General features: G+C 36.5%; 3 protein-coding genes and 1 non-coding gene across 5 annotated transcripts; 2 read left to right on the top strand and 2 right to left on the bottom strand.

The window, feature by feature from the left end:
- Window positions 1-4: 4 nt before the first annotated feature.
- Window positions 5-76, top strand: TRNAD-GUC (transfer RNA aspartic acid (anticodon GUC)). The gene has a single exon. It is a non-coding gene; the product is annotated as a tRNA-Asp (tRNA).
- APC4 (Transducin/WD40 repeat-like superfamily protein) lies at window positions 11-7,993 on the top strand. 2 transcript variants are annotated; one of them, XM_089627409.1, is made up of 20 exons: window positions 11-191; window positions 352-435; window positions 507-618; window positions 879-970; window positions 1,442-1,519; window positions 1,658-1,897; window positions 2,441-2,518; window positions 3,250-3,392; window positions 4,290-4,450; window positions 4,552-4,652; window positions 4,734-4,808; window positions 5,121-5,300; window positions 5,536-5,618; window positions 5,694-5,792; window positions 6,065-6,169; window positions 6,281-6,413; window positions 6,546-6,773; window positions 6,858-7,010; window positions 7,143-7,224; window positions 7,525-7,993. In XM_089627409.1, exons 2-20 carry the CDS (start codon window positions 367-369, stop codon window positions 7,617-7,619), a joined length of 2,307 nt encoding a protein of 768 aa, XP_089483535.1. In that variant the 5' UTR covers window positions 11-191; window positions 352-366; the 3' UTR covers window positions 7,620-7,993. The 2 variants fall into 2 exon arrangements, with proteins under 2 accessions (XP_089483535.1, XP_089483536.1); XM_089627410.1 differs by lacking the exon at window positions 11-191 and adding an exon at window positions 205-264.
- A 228-nt stretch (window positions 7,994-8,221) lies between these two features.
- LOC149386056 (calmodulin-binding protein 60 D-like) lies at window positions 8,222-12,504 on the bottom strand. The gene is made up of 9 exons (XM_089625581.1): window positions 12,131-12,504; window positions 11,946-12,056; window positions 11,255-11,330; window positions 11,111-11,169; window positions 10,541-11,034; window positions 9,884-10,044; window positions 9,607-9,810; window positions 9,258-9,501; window positions 8,222-9,172 (listed from the first exon to the last, which is right to left on the bottom strand). Exons 1-9 carry the CDS (start codon window positions 12,154-12,156, stop codon window positions 8,682-8,684), a joined length of 1,866 nt encoding a protein of 621 aa, XP_089481707.1. The 5' UTR covers window positions 12,157-12,504; the 3' UTR covers window positions 8,222-8,681.
- Window positions 12,505-24,777: 12,273 nt separating this feature from the next.
- LOC149386055 (ribosomal RNA-processing protein) lies at window positions 24,778-27,206 on the bottom strand. Its single transcript, XM_089625028.1, has 4 exons — window positions 26,995-27,206; window positions 26,807-26,912; window positions 25,780-25,921; window positions 24,778-25,339 (listed from the first exon to the last, which is right to left on the bottom strand). Exons 1-4 carry the CDS (start codon window positions 27,102-27,104, stop codon window positions 25,071-25,073), a joined length of 627 nt encoding a protein of 208 aa, XP_089481154.1. The 5' UTR covers window positions 27,105-27,206; the 3' UTR covers window positions 24,778-25,070.
- Between the last annotated feature and the right edge of the window lie 768 nt (window positions 27,207-27,974).

The raw sequence follows: 27,974 nt of genomic DNA, 5'->3' as shown, positions 1-27,974 counted from the left end.
TCGAGTCGTTGTAGTATAGTGGTAAGTATTCCCGCCTGTCACGCGGGTGACCCGGGTTCGATCCCCGGCAACGGCGATTTCTTTTTATCTTCGAAATAATTATTGAATCCCAAAAATTAAAAAGCGCGCCCTTATATTTTCTCAGCTCTCTCAGTCACTCGTCTCCGATATTTCCCTCAATCGCATTTCAGGCAAGCTTACGATTTCCTCATCTGAGTATCTCTGTCCTTTTCTACATTTCATTGCCCGATTATTCTCTTCTAGGTTTTTTTCCCCTCCGTTTCTTCGGGTTCAATGTGACCTAATTGCTCTCAAACCGTTGATATTTGTCTGTGCTTGGTTTTTATTTAGCTGAGCTATACAGCCATGGAAATTGATGAGGATCACCGCGCGGTTCCTTTTCAGCTTCAATTTGACAAACCTCTTGCTTCTCAGGTTCAAATATACAGTTTTGGTATATACTGTAGTGAATGGGGTTCTTGATTATTGGTTTGTGAGAATTGCAGATCAAAATAGCCGAGTGGAATCCGGAGAAGGACTTACTTGCTATGGTCACAGAGGACTCAAAGCTTCTGCTTCATCGTTTCAATTGGCAAAGATTGTGGACAATCTCTCCAGGTGATTTTTACCCTGTGATTTCAGCTCGGATAAATGAATTTCTTTCATTCTTACTTTTTTTTTTTAGCTCAAGAATGAATATCAGGTTGAGTCGCCAACATATTTGGTTCTACTTTAAATTCAGATATAAATAATCAAAGCAAAGTGTGACACGGTTCTGGTTATTGAGGAAAAAACCTCAACATATGAGCATACTTGCCAAGTCTACTTTTTTTTTTTGCATTGCATTTCAATACCTACTTGTTTCTTAATTATTTCAGGAAAGAGAATCACTTCTTTATGCTGGCGACCTGATGGCAAGGCTATAGCTGTTGGCCTAGAAGATGGAACTGTTTCATTGCATGATGTTGAGGCAAGTAAAATTGGCATTTGTTTTTGTGTGCTTGATCGGCGATTGAAACTGTTGTGTCATGGTAATATTCATTTAAATAACTGAAGTGTAAACGAATTTCAACGTAGAAGTTGTAGGATTGGGTAAGTGTGATTATTAGATTACATGATGATGATGTAAATGGTTGTTATAAACCCCAAGGGGTTGGTTTCGTGGTAAGGGCAATTCTTGGGACCTTATAAGTCCCCGGTTCGATTCCCACTGGACCCAACAATTGGGGCGTCTGGGGTCAATAATGCCATGGCCTCTTGGATTTTAGTCGAGTCTTACCTGGACACCAGGGTTATAAAAAAAAATGGTTGCTATAAATCTACCTTGAATTTCCAATCCTTGCTATGTTATGGTTCAGTTAGATGAATCAAGAATTATCTACTCATAAAAATATCGCATATGCGCTACGAGTCTAATTAACAGCTGCTTGATGTCATGCAGAATGGGAAATTACTGAGAAGCTTAAAATCCCATGTTGTTGCTGTTGTGTGCCTAAACTGGGAGGAAGATGGACAGCAGGTTGAAATGTACCTTTTGACTAGTTTTACTATGCTTTTCTTTTCTATTCTCTAAATTTAAGTGGGTAATGCACAACTAGAGTGTGTGTCTGAGTCATTTGCGTTCTTATTTTGATCATTAGTTTAAAATTGATTGCAGGATGATTCTGGTTGCATGACCCCATATGAAGATCGCACACCTCGTTTTTTCCCACCCGCTCCAAGAATTCCTCGGGTACAGGGATTGGTTTCAGGAGATGCTAGCTTCATGGACGATAGTGAAGATTCATTTCAAGAATTTTCAAGCTCTTCACAACAACGCTTTAATATTCTTTGCAGCGGAGACAAGGATGGAATCATTTGCTTTAGCATATTTGGAATTTTTCCAATTGGGAAAATCGTAAGTCGTCACCTTTTCCTTTCCATGGACAAACAACTTTCGAATTAGACTGATAAACGATGAGAACCGAAGGAAAAAAGTCATTCCGTCTGATACCTCTTAATTTAGTTTTCTGGTAATATAATTCCCCATATCAAATTGCTTAATTGTCTATGATTGATAAAAAAACAAAATGTGTTTTAATAGGATCAGTTGCCCTGATAATTAAGTATATAATTACAGGGTCAGAAATTGACTTGCTTTCAGAAGTCATTGCATAATTTAGTGTCACTATACCGCTTACATCATGTTACTTTGATATTTGTTGCACGCTTAAGCAAGTTAGAGGGTAAAGCTATAGACACAGGACTTTTTGTTCTCTTTTTTTAGACAAGACTATTGGTTTCTTTGGTTTAGTTTCGTTTTTAATCTAACTTATTTTCCTTTTGAGTAGGATTAGCTTAGGTTTTTTTTTAATCTGCAAAACAGAATTTTGAACTTATTTGATGTGTGGTTTGATTGTGTTCAAGTTCAACTAAACCTTTTGACCAATCTATCTTGTAGAACATTCATGCTTGTAATGTTCCATCGTCAGTTATTGAACAAGCTGAGTGCCGACTTCTTAATGCTTCCATTCACAAGGTAAATCATCCAACTTTAGTTTACATGTATTTGATTTCACTATACTCTTTATGACTGAAATTGTTGTCAGAATGCATTTGGTGATTGTACCGTTATGAATTCAATTTTCATTTCGTACTTTGTTTTTGCGTGCATAAAGCAAGATTTATGCCATCATAACAAAATAACTGATTCAAAGAAGTTAGATAATTTATTGTGAACAGCTGTTGCTGGTAACTTCGGTGAGTTACTGGCTTAGTGCTTTCTTACTTAAGTTGCTGCCGGGCTTTTTTTTTTATATAAATTAAATTTGTGGACATTAACACTCAGATTTTGAAAAAAAAAAGATCTTGTATAAGCAAGGTTTAATTTCGCCTTACGTCTCAATTCTCTTTGTAATTTCAAGGATGGTTAAGTACCAGCAAGTAGCTTTTGTTTCTTCGTAGAATAGTTGTGATTAAGAAAATAAAAATTAATGTAGGCCAGAACTCATTGAGTGCAGAGCCAAACTAATCCTCAGTAGTATCGTGCTGTTGATAAACCCCAAGGGGTTGGTCTAGCGGTAAGGACGATTCTTGGGACCTTGTACGTCCCCGGTTCGATTCCCCCTGGACGCCACAATTGGGGCCACTGGGGTAGTCTCCCGGTCGATAATGCCAGGGCCTCGTGGATTTTAGTCGGGTCTACCTGGACACCACAGTTATCAAAAAAAAAAAAGGTATCGTGCTGATGTTCCATGTTACTTTCATCAGGTTGCTTTATCAAAGGATCTTTGTCGCTTGGTGGTCATGTGCTCGGGAGAATTAGTTAAGGAAAGAGAAGAATGGGAAGACAAGCAGATTAATCAACATGGTATGCACTGTTTAGTGCTTGATACGTCAATATTTTGGAAGAGGTAACTTCACAGAAGAAAGTGGGATTGTCCAAAAAAAAGCCTACTCTTCGTTGTCTTTTTTTCCCTCTCTTTTTACTCTTCATTTAGCAGATCACATGGTATAACATTATGTTGTGAGTAAATTTGTTTTTCTCTTCACTAATAGTTCAGTTTCAGGGATATATCTAGCTTGCCTTCTATTTTAGAATTTGTATGATGGTCCCAATCAAATTCAGGCTTGTAGATGTGAAAGCTATTTTATTTTCAATCCCAGAGAGACGTTCTGTTAAAAATTATTCAATCATCATCTTTTTCTGTAAAAAAATAAATAAATAAAAGAAATTTCGTTCTCTGTTTTGTGTACCAGGAAAAAAATCATGTCAACGGTTCCTTCTTTTTTTTCAAAAAATTTATTCTCTAGACTGGTTATGAAACATAAGGATTGCCTCTCTCTAGTCTCTACCAATTAATGGTGTAGGTTTTAAAGATGGTTTTCCAGTTTGATTTTTTATTTATTTATTCTGACATGCAAGGCTCTTGGCTACAATCCCCAAAAGATACTTCTATAGTAGATTCTGAGTTGTAATAAGCAACCCCAAAAGATGCAGTTCTTGAGACCATTTATAAATAAGCTAGCTTTGTCCCTTTGATGATTGCTTGGTGACTTTCTTTTTTCTTGTTCACGACACTGCAAGTAAAAAGATACACATTCACTAGGGCAATCAGGCAAGGAGTTTCTTCATTCATGATCTGTAAAATTCTACGCAATCCACTGGTGTTTTTATGTATTAAAACTTATAGCATAGATACTTTTATTTTATTTTATTTTGTGTAATATATTTACTAAGAGTAATATCATTTCGTTTGTTAATTTGTCTATAAAAATTAAAGTTTGTCATGTGCTTGTCTTGGTTGTAGGAAAAATGAGCTCCATCAAGTTGCTCAACAAGCTTCTAATATTGAAGAGATGACCGAAGTAATCCGGGCATCACTATCAGTTATGTCAAAGCAGTGGTCTGATGCTATGCGTGCTTTTCGTGAAAAGTTTGATTCTCTCTCTGATTTGATTGTTGATCATGGTATATTCAGAATAATCCTAGTTATATATCCTTCTCTTGTTTTTTATTTTTTTTTCTTATTTTATCTTTTCATCATTCATGGGTTTCTTCTTTGTATAAAGGACTTTATTCCTCACCCCAGGAAGAGTTTCTTAGCCTGTTAGGTGGTGCTCGGACTAGTCCTCCACTCCATCAATTTCTTGTTAATTCTCTAGGCGAAGCAGTATGTGCATATTTGTTTCAAATCCTATACCAGCAATAATAGTCTTCTATGCAGTATTGTGATATATTTGCTTTACTTTAGGGTGTGAAGCGTTTATCAAAGCTTGTTTGTGGTGCTGGAAAAGAACTTCAGCTTATTGTGTTGAATCATCTCCAGGTGCTTTTCCATTTTAATTTTTGTCCGATTTTTCAAATATTTAAGACATATGAAAATTGCATTTTCTTATCTGAAAATAACACTTGACATCATCTGAAAATTTTGAACATCAAGGGATAACCTGTATTTTTGAAAACTAGGCCTACCAATACCGACACTGGTTCTAGTACTGGTACAAATGATTGAATGTGTATTTGAGGCTCCCGTTAAAGTTGTCAAATAATCAAATAATTTTTTGGTTCTATGATCAGTTTTTATATATTAGATTATCATCTTGAGTAGAACTAAAATTCTAGTATTTTTTATCTTCAGCCGGCTGCAGAGATAGTTGGATTCAGGATGGGAGAACTGAGAGGCCTTTCTAGATGGCGTGCCCGATATCAGAGCATTGGTTTGGATGAGACACTTATCAATAATGCAGCAGAAGCAGTTGGGATGATGATTGTACAAGTTGAATGGTTTATGAAGTTGCTATCATCTGTAGTACTGCAGGTATACTAGAATACTTAGAGAAGTCTTATTATGTGCTCATAACATTGTACGATGGGAGTCGTTTACGAACTCGCAGTTATTCTGTGCTCGTGAGATTACAGGAAATGAAATGTCCAAGGATCTCTTTTGATTTGTGAAATATTTTTTTTATATCCTTTTGCATTTCGAGAAAATTTAGTGACTCTTTCTTGCTTTGGATGTGGATATGTATTTTTCTACTCATTTATTTTTTCAGTTTTCAAACTTCTCCAACTGGATTTTAAAATGCATAAAGCTACTCATGTCAGAACCTAGTGATCAGCTTCTACCATATAATAGGTTTGTCTCAGCTAAACCTGTTAAGTTTCAACTGCCTTTCAGCGTTTAGCCTTCTTCACAGTTTCATTTTGGCAGTGAACTTGTTGTCATATTCTTGAAGTTTCTCTACAATCAAGATCCTGTTGGGCAGTTGCTAGAAGTCTCTCATGCTGATCAAATTATCGATATTGATCTGTAAGTTCTCTGATCTATCAAGAATGCATAGCATGACAGATGGTGAAAGGGATATTTGTGATCAGGATAATCTTTCATTGAAATATATGCTTCATCCCATGAGTATTTCTTGTTTTGAGGTTGTAGTCTAACGTAGTAAATCATCTTTATGTTTGTTTTTTTAAAATCAATTACTGTACTGTTATAGAATGATGCGATATTCAATACCGACGTAAAGGGTCTGGAAAGTCTAGTTAGGCCCTTAATCAACATATGTTGCTAAATTTCTTCAGGGAAACAATGCAAAGAGTTAAAGAATTAGTTCAATTTGGCGGATTTTCAGATACTGAATATCTACAGAGGACATTAGCCAAACAATTTCACCAGATGGAGTTGAGGTATCGAGCACACTCAATATTGTGGATATTCTAAAGAATCGCTGATATTTTAGACGATATGTGTTTCCTTGTCTCGTACTAACATTTATAGATTCTGTTTTATACAATCAGTTTCAAGGAGGCTTTTCTGATGCCCTTTACTTCAGTATCAAGAAAGATACTTTGCCTGGACTTGCTACCCCTTTTTCCTCTTCCTTGTTCAGAAGCATCTCCCACAATTCCTATGTCAATATCATACTACGAGGTACTCGCTCTTCAGTACACAAGTTGCAACTTCTCATCTAGCTAGCAGCTAAAGATCAGATGTGAACTCAATTCATTGTTTAAAGCATTAGTGCTATTTTTGACTCATTTTTTTCCCCTTAAAACTGCATAGGATGCTTCTCAGGCTATCTCCCATCAGCAGACTTGCCAAAGGAGATTCAAAGATTACATAGCGTTCCAAATACAAGACAATTCATTCACAGATATTGCAAATTGCATAGCCATAATCCGGGGTTTCACACATCACTTGAGCTCTATAAACATGGGCTACACTTCACTGGAATCTGTATTGTTGTGTGTCCCTGAAGGTTACCACAGTGTGGATTTGTCCTTATACAAGGTATAGATCTACATTTGACGACTGGTGTGCATTTATGAGTTATAGTTTTTGAAGCCTTTCTATTATCTTCTGTTCACAAACCAGGAAAGTCAAATAGTGTTGCTGTTGAATGAAATAACTAGCACCTCAGAAGGTTCTGGGGATGCCTGTATGATGATTGTCCAAGCAAACGACCTTCCATTTACACCAGTCTCTAGATCCAATTGTTCAAACTATTGGAATTTGCAGCAACTAAAGGTACTGTAAAACTTAATTTACTCATCTTCTCCCAGTTCAACAGCTCTCTCTAAAACTAGCAATTCCTGTCCCAAGTGAAATTTCTTTCTATAATTTATTTTACCTACATTCCTGATTGTGTATCTGGTATAGGAATCTGTTATTTACCTGCAAGCGGAGAACGAAAAGGTTCGATGTGTTCCTCATTGTGTAACCGCTCCCCTGGCAGTGAGCTGTAAGTCGTGAAAAATTCTTCAATTTAATTTCAAATGTGATTTGTGTCTGTAAATTTTATTTGCCTTCTTGGTTTTCATTGCCTCCATATGCTCGGACTGAATTCCCATGGATAATCAAAATCCAGTTGAATGATTTTGGGGCAGAATTGTTTGCCCTAAGAAACATATAATTGACACATCGAGATTGCGAGTCGTGCATTTTCAAGTCTTTAGTCAATTAGCTATCTAGTTAAGCATTTGAATTTAATAATTTGAAAACATGTTTGACTGACGTTATTGCTGAAACATTGACTAAACAGCTTCCAGAGGCGTCGCTTGTGTTTTTGCTGCAAGAAAACGTGCTCTGGTTTATATTCTGGAGGAAGATGAGGACGAAGTCTCGGACGCAGAATGAAATGTACGTCGTCAAAGTAATTTATTACTTTAATAGTTACTTTTTGACAAGTTTTCTTCAAGTTTAATCATAAGCTAAATTATCGGTTTAATTTTATATTTCCCATGTACCATAGTCTTGCGCTTGGTTTCTTAAGAGCTGTAGATATATAGAAACAAGAAATATCAAAGTTGGATCCATTTAAATTTCAAGTTGCAGATTTTGTTTCATTACAAAGGCTATATTTACAAGTAAATCAAACATGGTTTTTTGGTATCATTTTTCCAATATTTTCGCTTGTGTGATCACGAAGAAAGTGAGCTGGTAGAGGGGTAGGAGTTTCACATGTATCGAATTAACATCTCTTGGATTTTAATATGTCGTACTAAAATAATTGATGAAGCATCTAGAAATGAATTCCTACTTTCGTTTGATTTGTTGTTCTTTTTGTGCTCTGCCAATAGAAAACATTATGTTTAAGATGTAATCAAATTACGTGACTGAATTCGTCACACATTGAGTTATCGTTAATGTATAGATATATCACTGGTTATTAATACTCGTGTGGGAATAACAAACTACTTTGGAACAGGGAGGCTAAAACATTGAACAAGGCAAAAAAATTAAGATAAAAAATAAAAATAAACATTGATGAGTTCAGTTACGTCAAAAGCCAAAACTAAAATTACAAAAGAGCAGCCATAGATAGAACATAGAAGTGAGATTCTTTCTCGTGTTCCCGCTTCTCTAAATTAAAATAATAATAATGAAAAAAGAGAGAAAAACCCAAGTAAGTTCAATCCTAAAGCATTAATGGAAAACGCTGGAGCCTTGGGTTTAGCACTCTCCGGGAGAAATGTTGAGAACATAACCCTAAAGACCAAACTAGAAGTACAGGCCTTCACAGGCATTCCTTTCAAGCTTGCAATCCAAGCAATGTCCAGAGGAAGTGAAACCCGAGACCACAACACTCCCTAACATAAAAACTCCCATCAGAAACTTCATCATCCCAGTGGTAATCGGTTAAACCTGTAAAATTAATAGCAATAATAAAAATGATAATGAAGACGTGGAAACCAAGAGCTAAGAATCGTCCAACTCGACGAGTTGAGCCCGTCTCTCGGCGGCTCTCTTCCTAACGAAAATTCCCCATCGGAGGGCAGCCTTGAGCTTGAGCCAACCCACGACGGCTTTCCCCGAACGACTCCGATCGTCCTCCAAGCTTTTGAATCCCATCGACGGGACTTCGGGGGCATAACCGTCATTGCTGACGTGGCCGCCTCCCATGCTGAAGAGTCGGAGCAAGTGTTGCATCTCCTCGTTCTCGAGCATCTCGTGGCTCCTCGCCCGGATCTCCTCTTCGTGAAAGTACTCTTCCAATCCTCGAAAAGACCCGAGTGGATCGACGTTCTCGCTCCGTCGAAGCTCGTCTTGGTTGGACGCGCTCGGAAGCTGGTGGTGGTGGTGGTGGTGGTTCTGTTGCAAGGCGAACGAAGGAGAGCCGTTGAAATGCTGCGGAGGATCGAGGTTCGCGAAGAGCCTCGCCGCCGACATCCCGTGGTCGTACCCTGGACCTGGATCCACAGGATCGCACCTCGTTCAGTTCCAAACACAAACATCAAAGGAAACAAAAATATCGGTCAGTTTCGGAATCCGTACCAGAAATGCCCGGAGTTAAAGTGACGGGTTGATGGTCTGAATGAATTGGGAGTGGGAGAGGCAGGGCGGGAAGTTCAAACTGCTGTTGAAACAGGTTTGAATAATCTTGAGAGGATATCGGAACAGTGAGTTGCGCATCGCATGAGCTCTTCTCGGGCTCCCAGTTTATTACCGTCTTGCCATCGTACTCGATCACATCCATCCAGTTGTCATAAGCCTTCCTCACCAGAGTGTCCACGTAGACCTACAAGAACAGGAAAAAAAAAAAAAAAATCGTCCTTGATTAAATATCTCACACAAGTTAAAGCAAAGTAATTTTGCATAATTTTCAACATCTAATTTTGCTTACTTTCTGGCTCTCTGGAAGAGATTCGGGCGAGCAAACTTGGCCGTTGGCAATTAAGCCGCTGAACTCGTAGATATTGTTGAAAGCGACCCCGACGCTTCTATCATCGTCGGTGTAGTACACGAAAAGTTTCCCTCCGAGAACACACGTCTTTGCGTGCTCTACAAGAGCGTCCCACATCTTGTTCGACATGCCACTTCCAAGAATCTAACAGCGAATGGGAAATCTCGCTAAGCAACTGAAAACGCAAATATATTTGCAGTGAGTTTCGGTTTCTTACATTTCTCAGTCTCTGCGCATCCCTAACCACGAGTCGCAGGAAATCTTCGACTGTATATATTCCAGCTTTGTTCAACCTCTTGTGGAACGACCCGTCTTTGCCTATTTTCTCTAATCTCCAGACGTCATCGTTTAATGCAGGTGGGTAGTGTTTCTTATACACTGAAATATCACACAAAAAGTGTAATAAAAGATTACTTCAGAGAAACAAACAATATGTGCACTAACTTTTCACTCGAATAAGAAAAGAAAAAAGAAAAAAAAAAAAAACTTGTGTTCTTGTCGCAATTAAAAGAACAAAAAGTAAAGTAAATCATTGCCTATTTAGACCATCGTTTAGTCATCGCAATGTCCTTGGTGAAGAAATAGCTGATAAAAATAAAACTGTAAAACACCCCCCTAGAAGAAAAGATTAATTCAAAATGTATAAACTTACATACCTAAACACACTGGTGAGTTCGAAAATGCATGTTAGTAAACTCAATTACTTTCTTCTTAACCATGTTACGTTGGCCTATTCACACTAATCAACTGATCGCTACACCACCAAACATTTTAGTCGGATTTTGATCATATCAGTTTAATTCCCTTTTATATTCCGTAGCTAATAATCTCCTAGAGGCCATTTCGGAGCACCGAAATCAGCGATTCAACTTACATTCTCCGCGGTGATCCTTAACAGTGAACGCCTCAGTTTTGGCCTCGCGAATGCGAATCCCATCGCACGAGCCCGGCGAAACCTTCAAGCCGAGCCTGAATTTCCTGCTCCGAATCCAGCTCGAATTGTCGGTGAACGTGAACTCCCCGAGAGTCCCCACGCCTTCCTTGAGCTGGACTTGAAGGTCTCCGGTGAGCAACGGCCTCTTTCCCTCGCGCTCCCTCACCAAATGGCCGTCGAAATCCTCTCCGCTCCACACACAGTCGTCCTCGTCGTTGAAGTCCCCCTCGAGAACCACCACGTCCAGCCTGGCGGAAGATTCCGGGCCCGAAGTCACGAACTGTCCCGTCCCCGCGTCGATCAACACGATGTGGATCGCTGAGCCTTGCTCTCCTTCAACTTTCCCTCCCGTGAAGAGCGGCAGAGATAGCCGCGACCTGAAGTGAAGCTGCAAGTTCCTTCCCTCGGGACCTTCTAAGCGTTTCGGACAAGGCCTGTTTTTTTTTTTTTTTTTTTTTTAATGATCAGAAAAAGAAAAGAGGCTAAAATTATGATTCAAGTGCTCAGTACCTAGCGGCGAGCTTTGCAGGGCCTAGTTTGGTTAACGCACGCTCGACTTCCTCGCTGACCTGTCACAGGATTTCACGGGTCAAACTCGGGAAGAGAAAGACCAAGAAGTACATGAGGAAATTGAGAAACCAAAAGATGTCTTACGACTCGACGAAGAATAGGCTCCAGCGACGAGCAGAGTTTCTGCAGACTGTCCACCTTAAGAGCTTCCACAATTACGCTGCGGTTTTTAATTAATTATATATGTTAAAGAAAGTCCGAATTCGTTCCTGAGTATCAGTTTACTGATCTAACTGAGTTACATCAAAAGTTGATACCAATAATAGCTGTGTTCTAAGTTCAGTTGAATAAAAGTTTCATGCTTTTTAATAGATTCTGTTGATTGCAACAGTGCGATTCACACAAAAGAGCCCCCACATTTCCAAATCACGAGCTCATGTAAAACAAACAGAAACAATAATTGAAGCACTGGAAATTATTGAGCTCAACAAGGCTATGTTTTTAGAGCCTGGAATTTACCACTGAAAATTTGAATGAAAATGAATATTTTAAGTAAAATAAAAGGAAATATATTGTGTTTCTAAAAATTTGAATGAAAACAGGAAGAAAAATTAAAATTTGAAAATTACAAGTCACTTTTATTTTCGAGAAAAATAATGGAGAGAGTGAGAAGAGACAACACGTGTGAAGGAGGATGAAATTCCACTTTTAGTAAAAACGTTTTTCTCGTCACATGGAAAAAGAAGAGAGATTCCTCTCATTTTTTATTTTCATCCTAATTTTCGGGTCCAAACTCCAAAGACACGATAAATAATTATAATAATAATAAAAATACCTAGCAAGAGCAGGTCTTTTCCTGTCAGGCTGAGTTTCTTCAGCAGAAGCTGAATCCAAACAACGCTTCTCTCTCGCCGCCAACCTATTTTGCGCCTTCATCGCCTCCATTCTACACAATATTATCAATTAATCCCCAAAATAACAAACAAAACAAAACAAATACTTAAATAACATCGACTTTACCTCAGAGATTGACCCGAATCTTCCATTTCTACCAGAAACAACCTCAATCCGCACAACTCTGGCCGAGCTCGATCCGAACGAACACAATCGGATTTTCTACTCTTTTCTTTATTGTTATTTATTTTTTTGGTTTACATGTTACTACTTTTGTCAGTACCGAAACTGAGAGAATCAAACATGAATGTTTTTGGCTAACAGAAAGCTTTAAAAGAGAGAAAGAAAGAAAGTAACAATAAAATAAAAGGTATAAAGAGGAAAAGAAAAAAAAGCGAACGCGGGAAAAGTTCGAGAATCGCAGAAGCTTCGTCGAAACGACTAAGAATTTTCTTACAAATGTTTGAGAACAAACAAACACGCACCAAAATATAGATGTTTGGGAGTGCATACATATACATACACAACACATACATATATGCGAGTGTGTGTGTGATACGATGTACTTTTTTTTTTTTGGCTCAGAAAGTAAATTGTAAATCTACTTTGTTTGATCATATTTCTAGCTCTTATTTACCAAGGGCTGAGATTTTTCAAAGTGACGGGAATGGTTGATCTGGACCGTCAATTGTTCGGAATTTTATTTTTATTTATTATTTTAAAGATTCGGCAACGTGGTGTGATTTGGTGTTTGTCTGAAAAGGCTGCAAGTGGTTTTGAACCGTTGGATTTGGGAATTGTATTTGATATGACTGCGTGCTTGCTTTGGGGTGAAAATTTAGGCCATGATGATTGATCATAAAGGATAAAGTCCAGAACGAATAAATAATTTAGGACACAGAGCAAAAAAAAAAAAAAAAAAAAGGCATAGAGATTTTAAACTAAATAATGAGAATTTTTTTTTTTAAAAAAAAGGTCCCAACGAAATTCATTAGTCAAATGTTGTAATGTGAGGAATTAAAATTCAATCTGACTTCCTCTTTGAATTTAGATGATTTTATCCAATAGGCAGGACCTATGTTATACGCAAAATAATTAACACGTAATAAAAAAATGGGAGAAATAGTCAGAATAATCTATTTAAATTACTTTTTATAATGGTGACAAAAATATTCAATGTTTAGATAAAACACTACTTATATACTCATTCCATCAAAACCTCAATTTGGACACCAATACCACTAATCGTGTCAGTGGTTTCTCTCTCTCTCTCTCTCTCTCTCTCTCTCTCTCTCTCGTTCCCGCCAATATTCCTCTCTCTTTCTCTTTCTCTTTCTCTTTCTTGGCCCCAGCTCTCTTTCTCGCACCAGCTCTCTTTCTCACCGTCGGAGTCTAAAACCAGATGACCCAAACGCTCGCCTGAGAACCCTACTCTCTCTTTCTCGCCGTCGGTCTTTAAAACTCGAATACTCAAACGCCCACGAGATGTGATATTAGATGTCAACAATTGACGTCAACTGTTGACATTATATGTCAACAATTGTCGTCAACTGTTGACATTAGATGTCAACAATTGACATCTAATGTCAACAGTTGACATCAATTGTTGACATCTAATAGATGAATTTAAATTTAGTTCTTCACTTAGGCATTCAATTCACAACATTACAGATATATAAAACATAGTGTAAATAGACATATTAAGCAGTTTCAGGCTTTCAAGTCATACAAAAACCCATACACAAATATAAATATTAAGAAGTTTCAGGCATTCAAGTTAAGGGCCATTTCTTGCATTCAAGTTGGTGCGAGAAAGAGAGCTGGTTCTCGGGCTCCTGGGTTTCTTGGGTCTGGTGGTAAGAGCATGTATAATAATTGAGCGTATCTGTTCTCTTTATTATTAATCAGATATATAGAGATACAAAATGAACTAACTTCCTAACTAACATGGCTAAATACACGTTCTGATCTATTCTGTAGCTAACAACATAAAATATAAATTAATAAATAAATAAAGTAGATAACTAATCCTAAGAAATAGCAACTGATTACACATATACACACACGTAATCTAACACTCCCCCTCAAGTTGGTGCAAAGATATCTTTCATGCCCAACTTGCTAAGACAATCATCTAACTTCTGCCTATATAAGCCCTTTGTGAGTACGTTTGCGAGCTGTTCTGTGGTTGGAACGAATGGCATGCAGATTTCTCCCTTCTCAAGCTTTTCCTTTATGAAATGGCGATCTATATATCTCTACGAGCTTGGTCCGATCGTGCTGAACATGGTTGTGGGGAATACTGATTGCGGATTTATTATCACAGTAGAGTTTCATAGGCGAGCTCGATTCAATCTGTAATTCTTCCAGGATGCTTCTTATCCAAATAACTTCGCACATTCCTTGTGCCATGGCGCAAAATTCTACTTCTGCACTGCTTCGAGACACTACTTGTTGCTTCTTACTTCTCCAAGTCATCAAGTTACCCCAGACAAATGTGCAATATGCCGAGGTTGATCGTCTGTGATCTATACATCCGCCATAATCAGCATCAGTATAAACCTCAATCTGCCTGCTCTTGTTTTTAAGAAAAAGAATTCTTTTGCCTGGGCTGCCCTTGAGGTAGTGTAATATTCTGTACACAGCCTCGAGGTGACTCTTAGATGGACTGTGCATGTATTGGCTACACGACTCACATCATAAGCGATGTCCGGGCGAGTATGAACCAGGTAAATCAATTTTCCAACGAGTTTTTGATACCTGGTTTTGTTCGCCGGGATATCTTCTTCCTTCTTGCTGAGCTGGTGGTTGGGATCAATCGGTGTTGAAGTTGGTTTGCACCCGAGGAGACCAGTTTCAGACAAGAGGTCCAACACATACTTTCGTTGGGAAATTGCAATTCCCTTTGGTGATCTTGCAACTTCCATTTCCAGAAAGTACTTGAGATTTCCCAAGTCTTTTATCTCGAATTGTTGAGCCAAGAAACGCTTTAGTTCTCTAAGTTCAGCCTCGTCATCTCCTGTCATGACCATGTCATCTACATAAACAATCAGTATAGCCATTTTTCATCCTGGAGTGTGCTTGTAGAACATGGTGTGATCAGATTGAGCCTGTTTGTAGTGCTGATCCTACATCGCTTTAGAGAACCTTCCGAACCAAGCCCGGGGAGATTGTTTGAGTCCGTATATAGCCTTCTTCAATCTGCATACCTTTCCATCCAAGTTATTGTCAAAAACCTGGAAGAGCTTGCATGAATACTTCTTCTTCTAACTCCCCATTTAAGAACACGTTCTTGACATCAAATTGTAACAGTGGCCAGTCGAGATTCACTGCTAAAGAAAACAAAACTCTCACTGTGTTAAGCTTGGCAACCGGGGCAAATGTTTCCTCGTAGTCTAGACCGTAGGTTTGAGTGAACCCACGAGCAACTAGTCTCGCTTTGTATCTTTCCACGCTACCATCAGCTTTGTATTTCACCGTGAATATCCACTTGCAATCTACCGTGCGTTTGCCCCTAGGTAATTCAGTCATCTCCCACGTCTCGTTTTTGTTTAGAGCCCCCATTTCTTCTAAGACAACATTCTTCCACTTCGGAATACTTAGAGCTTCGTGTATAGAATTAGGAACCTCATCATTAGTTATACTGGTTGTGAATGCCCTAAAGCTAGGAGAGAGATTTTGATAGGAGACAAAGTTTGACAGCGGATACAAAGGAAATTTTGTGCAAGTTCGGGTTCCTTTTCTTAGGGCTATGGGTTCGTTTAGGCTATTGTGGGATGATTCTACTGATTCAAGGTTGGCTGACTCTTGTTTGGATTCAATTGCTTAAGATTGATCAGGGGATAGAGACATGTTACCTGGACTGATGCTCGGTTCAGATGATTGCAGCTCCGGGGTGCTAGATACAGCTCTCGTGTGCCCTCTCGAGTGAACCCGGAATTCAGCACTTTGGTCCCCAACGGGATTCGTTTCCTTATATGATGAAATACTATTATTGATATTCTCAGCCAGAGGTAGATCATGAGATTGGTGAGTATTTTCAATGTTTTCACATACAGGTAAAACTTGTACTTCCCAAAACTGATCTTCATTAAGAGTGTTCTCCCCCTGAAGAGAAGTTTTATCAAAAAAAGGTTTTGTTTCAAAAAATGTGACATCCATACTTACGAAAAATTTACCCGAGCTAGGGTTGAAGCATTTGAAACCTTTTTGTGTTGGAGAAAATCCCAAAAAAATACATTTTATTGCTCTTGGATCCAATTTTCCTCTTTTATGATCATGTATATGAACAAACACAGTGCAACCAAATTTTTTTGGAGAAAGGCTAGTAAAACATTTATTTTCCGGAAAGAATTTTTGAAGAGATTGCATTGGGGTTTGATAGCTAAGTACTTTGCTTGGCCTTCTTTTAATTAGATATGCAGCAGTCAGTATTGCATCTCCCCAAAAATGTTTTGGAACATTCATAGAAAACATTAAAGCTCGGGTGACTTCAAGTAGATGTCTATTTTTTCTTTCGGCAATACCATTTTGTTGAGGTGTATCAACACACGAACTATGATGGATGATGCCCTTTTCAATTAAAAAGTGTCCTAAGATTCTGTTAAAGTATTCTCTACCATTATCAGTCCTCAAAATTTGAATCTTTGTTTGAAATTGAGTTTCAATCATAGTATAGAAATTTTTGAAAGTATTAGCTGTCTCAGATTTTTCTTTCAACAAATATATCCATGTGTTCCTAGTGTGATCATCAGTGAAAGTGATGAACCATCTCGTTCCAGAAATATTTTTTATTCGAGATGGTCCCCACATATCACTGTGTATTAATGAAAAAGGTTTAGATGGAATATATTTAACAGGAGGAAAGGATGCTCTTTTATGCTTAGATAATTGACAAATTTCACATTGCAAAAAATCAAGATTTTTATTTTGAAATAAGGCAGGAAACAAGTGTTTTAAATACCCAAAACTAGGATGGCCCAAGCGAAAATGCCATAACATTATTTCATCAAATAAGGAAACGAAACTAGAACATTTGGGTTTTTGAATTTGTTTACTCGAGCTGGCCTCTGAGAAGTAGTACAGTCCCCCGTGTGATTTAGCATCGTCAATCATCTTCCCCGAGCATAGGTCCTGAAAATTGCAACCAGTAAGTGAAAAAATGAGCTTACATTGGGAATGACATGCTAATTTGTGTACAGACAACAGATTGTATGCTAGCTTAAGAACATGTAAGACATTTGTGAGACTTATGGATGGTGAGATCACGATGGAACCTTTCCCGGCGATAGCTGAGAGAGATCCATTTGTAATTGTTATTTTTTCATGACCAAAACATGGAAAATATGAGTTGAATAGATATGAGGACCCGATCATATGATCATTGGCCCTGAATCTATGATCCAGAGGTTAGGCCTTTTTGTGGAGACAGTTAGGGCTATTTGGGAGCTATCTTTGTGGGCAAGGGACGATGAAGAAGGTGAGGATGATGATTTGTGCGAGGTCCATAGTCTATACAGTTGCTCTAAATCTTCTTTGTTGAAGAAGGTCTGCTCAGATGATGAAGGTTGGACTTCTTGCTCGCTGGGAACAGATTGAGACGCTATATAAACATTTTTGTTGTCGCGGGAGGATCGCTGAGATGGTAGGAAGTCGGCTGGTTTGCCATGGAGCTTCCAACATTTGGCCTTAATATGTCCAGGCTTGCTGCAGTAGTCGCAGATTGGGCGATCTGTTTTCTTCGAGGGGCGGTGGTTGGAGTCGGGCCTGGAAGTCATCATGGCGATGTTGTCCATCTCAGTGGTTGAGGCGTTGGTGATGCCGGGTCCGAGCATGACTTGGCGGTGGCTCTCCTCTCGACGGACCTCTGCAAAGACTTCTCTGGTGCTTGGAAGCGGCTCCCGGCCAAGCACTCTTCCTCTGACTTCATCGAGCTCTTTATTCAGCCCAACAAGGAAATCGAAAACTCTCTCCTTCTCGATGGTCTTTTGGTAGAAGGCGCTGTCTTTTGAGCAGCTACATTCATAGTTGCAGTAGAGATCGAGCTCCTGCCACAACATCTTGAGATCGGTGTAATATTGAGTAACAGTTTTGTCACCTTGCTTTGCTTTTCTCAGCCGGGTCTTGATCTCAAAGAGTTGGCCTGCGTTTCCGAGATCTGAGTACGTCTCTTTAACAGCAGTCCATATTGCACTTGCTGATGGTAGAAACAGATAAGTCCTTCCTAGACTTGCCTCCATGGAATTCACTAGCCAAGACATGATCATCGAGTTCTCGGCCTCCCACTTCTCATAGCCGGTTGGATCCTTGGTTACGTCTGGTTTGACCGTCGTTCCTGAAAGGTATCCGAACTTGCCTCGTCCTTGGACAAAAAGTTTAACAGATTGAGACCATTCCATGAAATTACCTCCATGGAGTTTATGTGAGGTAATGGAATAGTTTTGATGAGATTTTGTGGTGGAGATAGAATTCAATCCACCAGAACGAGCAGATTCACCAGTAGAACTGGAGCTATTAATATTTGGATTAGTCATATAGAATTGACAGAATCCAATATAAGTGTTTATAGCTCTGATACCATAAGAGCAGGTATAATAATTGAGCGTATCTGTTCTCTTTATTATTAATAAGATATATATATATACAAAATGAACTAACTTCCTAACTAACAGGGCTAAATACACGTTCTGATCTATTATGTAGTTAACAACATAAAATATAAATTAATAAATAAATAAAGCAGATAACTAATCCTAAGAAATATCAACTGATTACACATATACACACACGTAATCTAACAGGTGGCTTTGGGGTAAAGAAAGAGAAAGAGAAAGAGCGAGAGAGAGAGATCGGGAAAAAAAAAACAGTCCGACGAGGGGACGGAGAGAACGAGAGAGTGAGAGAAAGAGATAGAATGGGAAGAGAGAACGTGAGAGAGAGAGAGAGAGAGAGAGATTGACGGGAAGAGAGAACGAGAAAGAGAAGATAGAGAGAGAAACCAGACTGACGCGCAGAGATAGAGAGAGGAGAGAGAGTCAGACTTTATGGAGACTGACGCGAAGAGAGAGAGAGAGTGAGAGAGAGAGAGAGAGAGAGCCAAATAAGAAAACTTAAAGTGAAGGGTAAATGGGTAGTTTTACATAGGTGTTAGTGGTATTGGTGTCCAAATTAGGGTTTTGGTGAAAAATAGGAAAAAATTAGAGTTATTAAGTTATATAGCCACACGGATATAGTGGATTGAGATATAGCCCACCTTTGATTAATTTCTTGTAAATAGCCAAGTAAACTTATTAACAAATTAATAAAAGCCTTATTTAACACAACCAAACATATATTTTAGGTAGTTAATAGGCTGCCACGTATGCAAGTTGGCTATTTACAAATTATTTACTAAAGGTTGGCTAATTTACAATTCCTATAGTTTAGGTGGCTTACGTAGCCAATTTTTTGAAAAAATTATCAAATAGGTAGCAGTTGGGGCAATTTTACTTAGGCAAAAATACTCAAAGTTTCAAATTTAGATTTTGCCGTTAAAATTTCTGTTTGAACTTAACGGTCCGAGTAGTAACGGACCCACTATAACGTAACATGTGGTATTTTTGCCAAAGAAAAAAAAACTTTGAGTATATAAATAGTATTTTGACCAAACATTGAGTATTATTACCACAATTTCCCCTTCTAGTGAGATTATCTAAAATTATAGAAAATAGTCCAAACTAAAGTACGATACATGTGTTATACCATGCATACATAACGCATAATATTTAAATAGTTATTTTCATATTTGAAACGAGTCTCATAAATAATTTTCAATGGGAAAATAATGAAGTTATAAGACTATTTATTGTAATTTGATTATAATTTTAATAGAGAGTAGACATTTGATTAGTTATAACAGATTTTTCTAAAAAAAATTATGCTAAATTCCTTCTAAATGTTATTTAACCATAGCGTAAATTTCTTTAAATTAGTAGGAGCACATTAAATATGGTATTTTTTGGAATTTTTTTAGTAAAAAATTTACTCTTATCATCATACATATGATTTATTATACATGTCAATTAAATCATATACGTAGTTTTAGAGCTTGTTACACATGTACATTGATTCATTTTGACCGAACTATAAAGTAATTATGTTAATTTCAAAACACAGAAACAGCAAAAGTACGAACCAAATATTAACATAGAAAATTCAGATTGGATATATACTGAAACCGTATAATATCCATAAGCCAAAGCTAACATAAGGTATTGATCCAAATGGCTGGCTATCAAATTCAGTGTTGGAGTGTCTCCGAGAAAAGAAAATAAAATTTCATGGAAAATAATCTCCAAAGAGTTAATATGATTACATGCGACAAAACGGCATGTTTGGCCTAAATTAGTAAATTGATTAGCAAATACGGCTTGGGGACCAGTAGAGGCAGAGTTGGTGCAATCCAATAGCAAAGCAAAAGAAAATGATTTTAGATTTTGTCGAAATTTGGCACGTAATTGTTCAGAAAATATCCATTTGCAACTTCCACAAAACAACATTTGCAATAATCATTCCTTCTTATCATAGTACAATGCGTCTCGGTTTGTATGGTAACGTACGTCTATTTTGGACCACAACACCAATTGTTCCCGTGAGTTTGGAAGAAACAAATTACACAATCTGCAATCTAAATTGCCACGAGAGAAATGAGGCTAATTTGATATAATATTGCAAATTAGTGTGTATTTTTCCAAGGAGTACACACCCTTAAAGATGGTTGGGCACCACCACGAAAATCTATCATCGATAAAGTCAAGCGCAACCAATTGGGCCCATAGTCAGCCGAGCCCAACGGGCTTGGTGACCCGCAATATGCCAAGCCTGGCAAGGCCCTGGAGCCCGACCCATCAGGTTGATCGAGCCACCCAATGACCTTGCCAGTGCAAGGCTAGTCCCGACCTTGGTGCCCAACCTGGCTCTCGCGTTTCTATGTTATGATACGAATATGCTCACAAAGTATAGCTGCAATTGACGTTTTATGTGTAATATGAAATTTCTTAGTAATTTTATATGGAATTTGAAGGCATTTTACGAAATTTAATGATTATAGTTCAAACAACATAAGAGAAAACAAGTACAAACTTGCCAAACAATTACTCGGAAGTAGTTTATTAAAACATATTATTTTTGCTTTTAGTAACAAAGGGACATTCATATATGATTAGAGAATGTTAGGTAGAACCAAAGACGTCATTTTTGTGCGCGTAAAAGTGAGAGACTCCAAGGTTTACCTGAACATGTTAAGAACGTGTTGAATGAGACCGCATAATGAGAACCCAACCAAGTTAGGAACTCACGAGTCCTCGTGTAACATGTCCACGGGATGAATATGTCCACGTACCACAATATGCGCATCGTAGAAGAAAAATAATGTCTTATATTGTTTGATATTTATGAATATTAACAATATTTGACTTTGACATCGCTTATTAAACCACTTTTACCTTTTTTTAAAAACTTCATCATTTTGAACGGTTTGGTAAAACAGTTTTTTATAAAAATTGTAAGAGCGTTTATAACAAATTCAACGCAAATTTTAAAAGCTGAAATTTGTAGCTTTTGATAATTTTTTTTAATGTTAAATATGCTATACTATTAGCAAAAATTAATTTAAAAACAATTTACCAAACACTTATCTGCTTTTGAAAACCACAATTTTTTTTTTCTATAACAAAATCTAAAAGTATTTTTTTTCAAAAGCACAATAATGCCAAATGGAGCCATTATTTTATTGAAATAAAATCAAATCGTAGTTGAATCTTTAATTTTATTCTGATATTTTGATTAGGCAATTATGGATATAGAGAAATAGAGCTTTTGAAATTTTTCAATATATTATATATTTTTTATTTTCGAAATTCAAGGAGAGAAAAAAGTATTTATGAAATATTCTTGCAGATATTCTATTTTCTTTTATTAATATTTTATATCATATTTGATATACTATGTTTTTCAACTCTACGTACATATAGAAGTGTAAGGAAACAGAAACAAGAAGTTTAATACAAAAATCTCTCTCTCTCAAGCATAACGAATGATTTTTATTTTTCGATGTTTAGAATCTCCGCTCAAATCTTAATTTTGTTTTGTGTTTTAGCTTTGAATGTTCGAGTGATTGATGAAAGTGACATTATTTGTTTTCCGCAACTCCAAAGAGATTGAGAGAGAGAGTTCAATTATCCAACGTGTTAGGATGTGACTCCATGAACCATTATCTCTTGTATTATCGTATCTGAGCATTTTAAGTTCAAGTTATGTTGGTTGTTGAATTGCTTGAATTACACTATGATTATTTTAATATTGCCTCTATAACAATTATGGTCCATTAATTTGGGAATCCAATGTAAATATTCCAACATGCTTTCTTCAAATAAGTGTGGCCACTTCATTTATATTAATGGGATAATTATAAAATTATGATCATTTAATTATTTTTACTTAAAATTCATTAATTGATTATAATTTCAAAATTATGATCAAATTTTTCAATAAATACAACTATTTATTAACATATTTTGTAAACACGTTTTATTTTGAAATTAGAAACATTTTATGGCTTTTTGGTAAAAAAAAAAACAAAATTTATAAATGATCATAGTATATAGTTTAAACAAACAGTTCGTCTTGCGCGTTTCTGCGAAATAATTAATATATTTTAATTTTGAGGAAGAAATATATAAAGACACGTCCATAAATATTTATGTTTGAAAAAAAATGTGTTTAAAGTTATTTGGAGATATTTTTATTTTTTTGATAAAAAAAAATATATATATATATCGAATGAATACTACTTGTGTATAAGGTACAATATCTTATTTTTTCTTAAAAAAAAGTTCCAAAAAAAAGTGTTCCTACACAATAGCCTATAATATAATATAATCTCCATATAAATTGAGTTCCTACTAAATAGCCTAATAATTAAATGTGTTTCTCTTCCCACATCTTTGTCCTTTCTGCTCTAGAGACTCTCTCTCACATTTTCGAGGCCTTACCTCTCTTATGCATCACTCACTTAGGCTCCGTTTGGAACCCGGAAAATAAGAGAGAAATTGAAAATAATAGAGAAAATGAAAATGTAAGAGAAAATAATAGAAAAAGTCAAAATTCTAATTGTGTTTGAAAGTCATAGAAAATATGAGAGAAAATTGACGGGAACGTAACGATGAGACTAGGGACGGAGCTAACTCAAGTCCAGGGTGGGCTCTAACCCCCTCCCCCTCAAATTTTTTTATTTATATTTTTTGCCCATTTTTAAAAACTTTTACATTTTTTACCTTAAAATATTTACACTTTTGACCCATTTTTTTAAAAAAAAATTCATTTTGACCATGAATTTTTTTTAATTATAGCCCCCTAAATTTTTTTATTTACATTTTTTGCTCATTTTTAAAAAGTTTTACATTTTTACCCTAAAAAATTTACACTTTTGACCCATTTTTTTTAAAAAAATTCATTTTTACCATGATTTTTTTTAATTAGCCCCCCTTAATTTTTTTATTTACATAATTTGCCTATTTTTAAAAAGTTTTACATTTTTACCCTAAAAAATTTACACTTTTAACCCATTTTTTAAAAAAAATTTCATTTTTACCATGATTTTTTTTAATTAGCCCCCCCAAATTTTTTTTATTTACATTTTTTGCCCATTTTTAAAAAGTTTTACATTTTTACCCTAGACAAATGTGATCAGGGACGAAGCCAGGATTTCACTTTAGGTTGGGCTAATTTGTAAAAAAAAAATTCAGGGGCCTTTGTAAATTTTAAGGGTAAAAAATTGTAAAAATAAAATAAAAAGTGAGTAAAAAGTGCAAAAAAAAAATTTGAGGGGGGGGCTATGTGTAACGTGGCTTCGTGCCTGAATGTGATCCCCTCATAGACAAATGTTGAGAGATTCTCATTTTTCATTTGATTTTCGAAGGAAAATGAAATCCTCATTTTAGTTATACAATTTCCCTCGCATTTGCTATCATATTTTTTTTTCTACCATATTTTCCTCAATCCAAACAACCTAAGTAAAATATGAGGGATTTCCATTTTCCTTTCCCTCCTATTTTCCGGGTTACAAACGGAGCCTTAGTGTTAGAATGATCACTCTGGGAACAAGACCAATGACGAGGAAAACAAACTCCAACTAATTCACGAAGGTTGGTCTAGACTTCACCGTTATAAATAGTACATTTTACATGTGACTAACGTGTACTTTGGTTATTTATCACATTTTCTTTTTCTTTTTCACTGTAGTGACTTCTCGACCTTTACATCTTGCTATCCGTGATGGTAACTTTGGCTCGTGCAAAGTTGTACTTAATATGGACCTAATGTCATGCTTTGAAGATTTGCATACAAAAATTTGAGGCTCAACTCATATGTACTCTCTTGCTTTGTGCCTCAAAATTTTTTAGCATACTTTTTTTTATCTCTATTGGAGCTGCTTGAGAATTTATTTACAAAAAATTGGCTACTTGAACCACCTAAACTATAGTAATTGTAAATTAACCAACCTTTAGTAAATACTTTGTAAATAGCCAACTTGCATACGTGACAGCCTATTAACTACCTTTTTTATATGTTTGGTTGGATTAAATAAGTCTTTTATGAATCTGTTAATAAGTTAACTTGACTATTTATAAGAAATTAACGAAAAGTGAGCTATATCCAAATTCATTGTAACCGTCTGGTTATATAACTTAATAACCCATTTATTTACTAGACCCCGTATAAGTCGCCATCGCAGATTAAAAAGAACATCAACATATGACACTTAAAATGCTCAAATATTTTGTGAAAAAAAAATAAAAGGAGCATCTATAAGTGACCACACCACATGTAATAATATGACCTTGAATACGATTAAGATTCTGTATTCTCAACTTTTCATAAAGACCAACATCATCCAATCAACTTTTAACTGAAAATAATGCAAGGAAAGATTGTGTGAAATTACCACCACACAATATAGGAACTGCTTTTGAGACATATTTTACCCACGTTTGTGTCAATTAGGGAAATTCCCAAGGCAACCAAGTATCTATCTCCCCTTACCTTTTTTCTTTCCTTTCTTGTTGTCTTTTCTGCTATGGGACTTTGGCCTTGACTTGCGCTGCACTACTCGCTTGATCGGTTTCTTCTTAGCAACGGCCACGATGTTCTTTCTTCCACCCGAAACGGGCTCTGATAGTTCTTCTCCATCTTGGGCTTTCTCGGTATTTTTGATCGGGATGATTATTTCATCCTCACGAGAGATCTCGCTTGTTGTAACCGTGACTTTTAGGTCGCCATTATCATAGGTCGTTGTACCTTCAAGTAGTTTAAACCAAATTAAAAGCCCGTAGAGCCGTACCAAAACCAGCAACATTTCATAAACAGTCACAAGACATGTGAGTCTTCTTTAACAGCCGTTTCCAGACAATAACTTTGACAGGGACATAAGAAGGAAATACGTTATTTTCTCAGTCTTGGGCCTTTATTAAGAATATAATGAATGATCACACACAGTCTTGTGAATCATTTAAATTCAAAGAAAATGATTCACATTTGAAATTGAATTGGTCCCGCAAATCAATGAAAAAAAAGATACGAGTAATGGATGGTAATGAAAAGTGGGACTGCCAATTGAAGATTCCCAATCCGAACCCAGCCACCTATTTCTTACAAGTCTATCTAGTACACATAGACATATAACGAATATTTATATATATTGGTTTTTAGTGCAGTAAAAACAGATATTCGTACTATACCTGAAACCGACAGAAGTTTCTCTTTATCTTCATCCTCATCCTCATCATCATCATCATCATCATCTTCGCCATTGACCTCGGCTGTAGAATCAGTGGCTGGTGGAGCTCCACCGGACGTCACATATTCCCTTTCTTCCTTCCTCTAAAATATCATTAACAAACAAGAATAATACTTATGACATTTTACTTTTGGAGACAGGACTGGATATTTGTTCGTTTGTGAGCTCGAAATAACTCTACATCACCGCATAATCAGCAAAAATATAGCACCGACAAATGACATATGATAACTGAAAAGACTATACGCTTTCATCCATAACACACAAACCCGTGGCTATACTGAATAGAAAAACGATATCATATAAATCACATAAAAAAAAAAACAAGGAAACATAACTGACTCCCAATAGAGACCCTGTCCCACACTCGCCTTCCTCACAGTTTCAAGACCCATCACATTCAAGAATAGCACAACTCTACACCTACTTTATATACATATATATACACATACATTATGCATATAGTAGCTACTTATAAGTTATAACCTATGCCTACATTACAGATAAGAATTATAAGTTTATATCTCAGCATGTGGCCTAGATTTTTCTTCTTTTATCATGAGTACTTATAATCATTTCTAAGCAAAATTCAGAGATCAAGATTCAAACAAAGCTAAATACGTGGTCAATAAATATAATTGTGCAATGCCATCAATGCAAATGTTGTTGAGAAGCACGGTCATGCTAAAACAACTTCACAAGCAAGCAAAAAAAAAATGCTTATTATGAAAACCTTTTTAGTGCTATTATGAAAGAGACACAGTTTTTTTTGTTTTTTTTTCCTTTTAAAATAAATAAATCTATCTGGTTGTTGTAGCTTATATATTGGGGGAAAAAACCGGCTTGGTGATACAATGACTGCAAAAGCAACCAGCATCAAGTTGTTTAAGAAAATTAGGGCACAAACAATCGTTAGCGAGTTCTATGAACAACGGGAAAAAAACCTAATATTGAATTATGTTTGAGACCTTTTTGCGTAGCTCAATTCGCTTTCGTCTCTTAGCCTCGTCTTGCTGCTTTATGGCTTCCTTTCTTCGCTTCTTCTTCCTCTTGTGGAAACCAGTCACGTAATTTCTTCACAGACCAACCGAACAACTTGTAACTGAATCTCCGTGAAAGAAAGCACAAGACGAAGGGAATCGAAACGAGGTCGTACCTGAGATCCTCCTCGTCGAAGCCAATGGAAACGGACTTGTTCTTGAGAGACCTCTTGCTTATGAATCGCTGTTTAGACGGCGTAGCTGAGATGTGTTGGTCGTCCTCCATTGTTGCTCACTCACTGTACTCTATTCGCTTCTGCGCGCCGAGTTGCTGTGGGTTTGGGGGAGTTTCTCTCAATGGGCCGATTCGAATCGCCTGATGGCACATTCAAATGGGCTCTTGAAGCTTTATGATGGCCCATTAACCTAAAATTGGAAAATTTAAAATAAAGTGGAACTAACACGAAGTTTTTAAAAATAGTGTACTGCGTGCATATTTTTATATAAAAAATAGCTTGTGTCTTCAATTATCCATTTTACCCTAATTTAGTTGTTTCGTGTACTTTATTATTAGTTTGATTTTTATATAAATACAGAAGAAATTATATGAAATAGCCAAAATAACTACTCAGAGGCTTGTACGAAGATCTCCGAAGAAGATCTCAGAGGCTGTAAGAAATTACGGTTTATGGATTTAGGATTAATTCTTTCTCTTGACATGTACCGGACTTGTCTCCTTTGAAGAACTCGAAACTTTTGAACCTCAATGCCAGTGTATTCTCTGAATCGTTCGTGATTATATCAAAAGTTGTGGATTTCATTGCTTTTTTTTTAGATATAAGAGAGAGAGAGAGAGAGAGAGAGAGAGAGAGAGAGAGAGATGGGATTTTTGTATTAGTTTTTTATTTTATTTGTTTAAAAAATATTGTTATTTATTTATTTAAGTAAATTTACTAATTTGTTCTCTAAATATTGGGTCGTAGTCACATGCTAAAAAATTGGATGATAACATAATTTTTTAGACGAAAGATGCAACGATGCAACAAAACAAAAGTTCAGAGTAATTTATACAACAAATTCGAGTTAAAAGTGCGCATTGTTATCGAGCATTGAGTTCAAAGAGAATCTTATAATTTATCGTAGAATCAATCGAAAC

This window comes from Urtica dioica, chromosome 9 (genome assembly GCF_054948205.1).
Source record: "Urtica dioica subsp. dioica isolate 48M chromosome 9, U.dioica_male_clone48M_v1_H2, whole genome shotgun sequence".
Lineage (NCBI taxonomy): Eukaryota > Viridiplantae > Streptophyta > Magnoliopsida > Rosales > Urticaceae > Urtica > Urtica dioica.
The sequence above is the reverse complement of the archived record's forward strand: the minus strand, read 5'-3'. Positions and strand labels throughout refer to the sequence as shown.